The sequence below is a fragment of the Alligator sinensis genome, unplaced genomic scaffold (assembly GCF_000455745.1).
Source record: "Alligator sinensis unplaced genomic scaffold, ASM45574v1 scaffold65_2, whole genome shotgun sequence".
Classification (NCBI taxonomy): Eukaryota; Metazoa; Chordata; order Crocodylia; family Alligatoridae; genus Alligator; species Alligator sinensis.
This window is the reverse complement of record NW_005842071.1, coordinates 1,813,266-1,818,151: the sequence shown is the minus strand read 5'-3', so window position 1 is coordinate 1,818,151 and position 4,886 is coordinate 1,813,266. Positions and strand designations below refer to the sequence as shown.

At 45.1% G+C, this 4,886-nt stretch overlaps 1 protein-coding gene across 3 annotated transcripts in view; it reads left to right on the top strand.

The window, feature by feature from the left end:
* The first annotated feature begins 4,697 nt into the window (after window positions 1-4,697).
* ASZ1 (ankyrin repeat, SAM and basic leucine zipper domain containing 1) overlaps window positions 4,698-4,886 on the top strand; it is a 52,614-nt gene continuing 52,425 nt past the window's right edge. For 2 of the 3 annotated variants that reach the window (XM_006023620.1, XM_014519945.1), the window contains exon 1: window positions 4,718-4,820. In XM_006023620.1, the coding sequence (XP_006023682.1) occupies window positions 4,719-4,820 (102 nt within the window). In that variant the 5' untranslated portion in view covers window position 4,718. Of the gene's footprint in view, window positions 4,821-4,886 lie in introns of all 3 variants that reach the window. The other variant, XM_006023621.2, reaches the window with a different exon arrangement.

Sequence of the window (4,886 nt, the reverse complement as noted above, 5' to 3'; positions counted from 1 at the left end):
GGGTTTAACTATTTTCTAGCAAGTTTTGTGCAAATAATTGCCACACATTAAGAATGATACACATTTAAAATAAAAACTAATTCAGTGTCACAGACAGAGATATCAGGTTTTTTTCCTTTGGCACTCTAGATTTGAATACTGATCCTACTTACCCAGTTTATTAAAATATATTTTCATTTGATCATTTTGCTTTTCCCTGGCTTTGAAATGTACACACAAATTAGCAGTTCATACTTTAACAAAAGCCAAGTGGGCCTTCCACATACATTGTTGTTTCTTCTTTTACTGAAAAAAGTCTAAAAACACTCTAGTGTCCTGAACAATACAGGGTCCTAATTACAAAGCAAAAGAACTGTCTCAAGAGAATGAAAAAAGGGGACAAAATAAATTAAGACAAAAAAGAAAATGTGTGTGGGCATCAGCCCATGACTCTATCAGTGGCATAAAAGAAAAGGGAGAGCTGGGGGAAGGAAGGAGGTTGATTTGCTAGAGAAGTAGAGACAAAAAGAGTGTGACAGCCTCCATCTAGTACAGCTCATTCTACTGCATTGTAGAAAAGTATTAGTGGTAATCTCTTATCTTCCTGCTCTTAGGCAATTGCCTCTGATACCTTCAGTGTTCCAGGGGTTAAGCCCTGTCCCTCAAGCTAGTGAAGAGATCTATCTTTCTGTAATTAATCACATAGAAAATTATATGGCTACGGTAACACAGCAGTTTTCTTTTCTGCCTCCCTATTATTCTTTCCCAATCTGGTGTAAGGGGCCCAGAAGGCCCCTAGTAAGACTGCACCTCAGATGCTCCTGAGACCCAGAATAAGGCACCTCCTATATGGGCACAGGCCTAAAGAGCAGTGATTCTCAACCTTTTTAGAGTTGAGGAACACCATGTTATCAAAAATGCTTTTAGTTTTCACTAATTTTTTTGGAGTATGGAAAAATAGAGTGTTGTTTTTTTTGTTGTTGTAAAGAACTCAAAATACCATAACAGGTCAAAATGTTTTTAATGCTATTGATTCTTATTTGAAATCTCCAGGTTTATCTTGTGAATCGCGTTTGCACACACAACACATGCTACATGCTAACACTGCATGGCATCCCACAACATTTTTGAAAGGATCTCAAGGCATCCTGGTTGAAAACCACTGCTCTAGGGCAATGCTCTGTACATCATGACCTCTCACCCACTCCCAACACTCTATTTAGATTATAAATTCTTCTGAGTGAGGAATTTTCGGCAACTCTGTTTGTACAGTGGACAGCACAATGGATTTCCATTCTTCACTGGCCACAGTATACTTAATAATAACAAATAACTTGGTGAATGAGCAGTTATTCAATATTTGATTTTTATCCCATGAAATGTGTCACCCAAACTTTATTTACTGCATACAATTCAAGTTCCTTCTGTGCATTTCAAAATGTTCTTACCAGAGTGTGAGTAGAGCTGGTCAAGATTTTTTCATTGGAACAATTTTCTGTGGGAAAATTTTAATTTTGCTGAAATTATACCCATATAATTTGAATGAACGGGTAACAATAGTAGGCCAAGTATGAGAGACAAGTCCTAAAAGGTAATATAAAGCATCTGGTCCAAACCATTGCATTAATTTCTCCTTACCTCCTTCAACTGAGTCTTAAAATACTATATTTACTCAAATCCAAGAATACTTCAAAGTTAAGATGACCACCCCGCCCATAATTAGACTCTATGCTTGTACAATTATTTATTTAATTTTCCATATCTAGAATCTAGTTATTGGAGGGTCATTTTCAAGTGAAAGCCAGAGCTGCGACTGAGGGTAGGAGGCAGCAGGAGGTAGCTGCAGTTCTATCCCTATGCCTGGGTCAGGGATGGAGCCAGAGCAGCGGCAGCCGCCTGTCCCCACCCTCCCCCCTTGCACCTAATTCCAAGACAAGAGGCTTTTTCCCCATGTTGAATGGGGACAGAAACCTCATCTTGGCTGTGAGCAAATATAATAGATGGTAGAAATTTGTTTTGGCAGGAATATTTTTTTGTAGAAACAGCAAAAGCTGCAACTTTTGACCTCAAAGTGACTTGTCAAATATATGGTCCAAAAATAGAGTGTCCAGCTTTTAAAATTTCACACACCATTCTTTATCATGGACAGTCATGGATTTCTCCTTAAACCCAATCCTAAAAATAGCTCATCCTCCCTGGTCTTCTTTTGGTTTTTTTGAGTTTCATTACAAAAAAAATCAGCTGTATGCAAACAATCAGCTTGGAAGATTTCTAAATCCCAATTGTTTTGGCTGAAAAGTTACAACTAGCTAAAAATAGGGTCTAATAATGGAAGGTGTCATGGGACCTTAACTGCTGGTGTCACTACTTGTCCTGCCTATAATAAAGTAATGTGCACAGTTACATCATTTATGATTTGTACTCTCTGTCACAGGCCGGCTAGGCACTGTGAGTGTATCAGCCGTTAGGCTGCTGGGTTCGGGATAGAGGAGGCGCGTCGGGAGTGAAGTAAAGGCAAATTTACTTATAGCTTAGCATACAACAGTTAACAAAAAGGTTAATGTGACAAACAGATAGTACAGTAATAAAGAGCTAATAGTAAATAATAACAACAGATAGACAGAATGACAAAGAGTTCCCACATGGGGCTGGCAACTTATCGGCAGTCCCTCTATGCCAGGTGCGCGCCAAGTTGTTCCAGCGATGTCAGGCGTCCCTGATCAACGCTGTCCGAGGGGTCACCGGGAAGCTCCCTTGGTCAGGATCCAGTCCTCGCTCACACTGGGAGTCCGGGGTCCAGGCTTGGTACAGCAATGGTCCTTCTGTCCCATCCTTCAAACTGGTCACTTGACATGCACATTCCTTTATGCCTTATTTTATGCTAATCTGTTGGCTGTCTCCTGGGCCACTGCAGTGGGAAGGGTCCTGGTGTGCCCAGGACCAGGAGACAGCTGCCACTGCAGAGCTCTCTCAGTTCTGTGCACATAGGGGCAAGCCCTGTGCCCTGTGGGGCTTGCCTGTGCAGCTGGGGGCTGGGCTGCCTTCCCCCTCTCTCCCTCCACCCGGGGAAATCCTGTGCCCAGCCTGTGGAGAGCTGGGAGCTGAGCAGCTGTCAGGACACCTCCTGGTGTTGGACCTGACCAGGAGTAAATTTGGTTATCTACACATGTGCATGTAATATCTACTGCACAGTTAGTTTACTACCTGTATTTATTGGTAGTAGCTAACTGCACAATAGACTAATTTACTGTGTAGTAAACTGTGTGAACGTGTAGACAGTGACACTTTACTGTGCAGTAGATACACCCTCTTTGAGGAAAGCCTAGGGATTATAGTTCCTAACTTGTTTTGTATATATAGTTTAATCTAATGAAGGTTAAAGGAAATACTGACATACTAGTCTTCTATATAATAGCAGATCAAAATTTAGCACAGTATACATAGTTTGCTGTGCCAGCTACCTTGCTCAGCTCTACCAGTGTTGCACAGTTCCTGGCCCAAAGATGACCTCACTATTGGACCTCTCCTAAACTACACATTCTCGTTGTACAAGGTATGCAATGAAAGTCTAAGGAAAAAAAAAGCCAACCTAATTCTCCTGGATTTTAAATCAGGACTTGCAATCAGGTGCCTTGAAAGGAAGGCCAGTGCATGAACCCATGACCCTACCAGAGCATCCCTAAGCAAAGTAATTTAGTGTCTCTTTAGCTATGGTACATCCCTTTAAACTTAAACATAAAAAACGGTCTTTACACTGGCTACTGCTTTTTAAACCATGCTAATCACGGTCACCTTGTCGTCTCCCCCTTGATGTCTTATGGGGCCTCCAGCCTGGATCGAGGTCTCTAAGAAAGTCTTGTAGCTGAGCTTCATGGTGAAAATGTAATAAACAGTATATTGAATGAATGTCAGAGGCACCTAGAACAAAGAGCAAGTACATAATCAAAGAAAAGCAAATAACATACTCAGGATGTTTGATCACTCTCCACCTCCCAAAAATACAACGATAATGGGACTCCACTTCCCCCATACTTTGTTCCCTGTGTAACAGCACTTGAAAGCAAGGACTTGGTTTCACATTTGTGTCTGAAAGCTTAGCTGGGGTGGGAATGCAAATAACCATCCTAGCACTAATGCTGGTGACTTAGCAGCATTCGGCTCTGTACAACCTGTGCGTGGCTTGGACGCGGCCCAGCAAACCAAGGAGCTGTACTTGACCCTGGTACTGAGGAAACAGGATCCCACATCCCATTCTTATCAGGCCAACACATCTTCCAGTCACTGAGTCCCAATCCTGACAGCAGAGGCATCTGCAGGGCCGGATTAACCCTTTAGAGGACCCTAGGCAAACAAACAGAGGGGCCCCTACTTTTTCCGCTCAATAATGATATGTAAAATAGCTGGGATTTTGGTTGTAGCAGCCCTCTCCACCTTGCTCGCTTGGGCAACTATCGAGGACGTGCACACAGCAGGGCACCGATGAGCTCTTGCGCAGTGTCGAGGGGGCACAGTCACCACGTGACCGCGAGGCGCGGACGCGGGGCCCGAACCTGCAGACGATCCCCTCCCCCGCGCCAGGCCTGACACGCTACCTGGGGCGGGGCTTCGCCGCGCCCAGCCACGTGCCCCCCCCCTCGTACGTCACCCACCTGCGAGCCACGTGATCGGCCCTCGCGGGCCCCGCGCGCGCTAGAGCTAGTGCGAAGCGCTGGACGCATATGCGCAGTGCCGCTGAGGCCATGGCGCGCGTGTCGCGGTCGCTGGCGGCGCCGGGTGGCTGCAGCGACAGCGACAGCGACGAAGACTGCTGGTTCCTCGGGCTCGGCCACGACGCGCCGCAGGTGGGGGCGGGCCGGGCCGGGCCGGGCCCCGCTGGCGGCAGCGTCCTGCTCTGGTGCTGCTGCGCG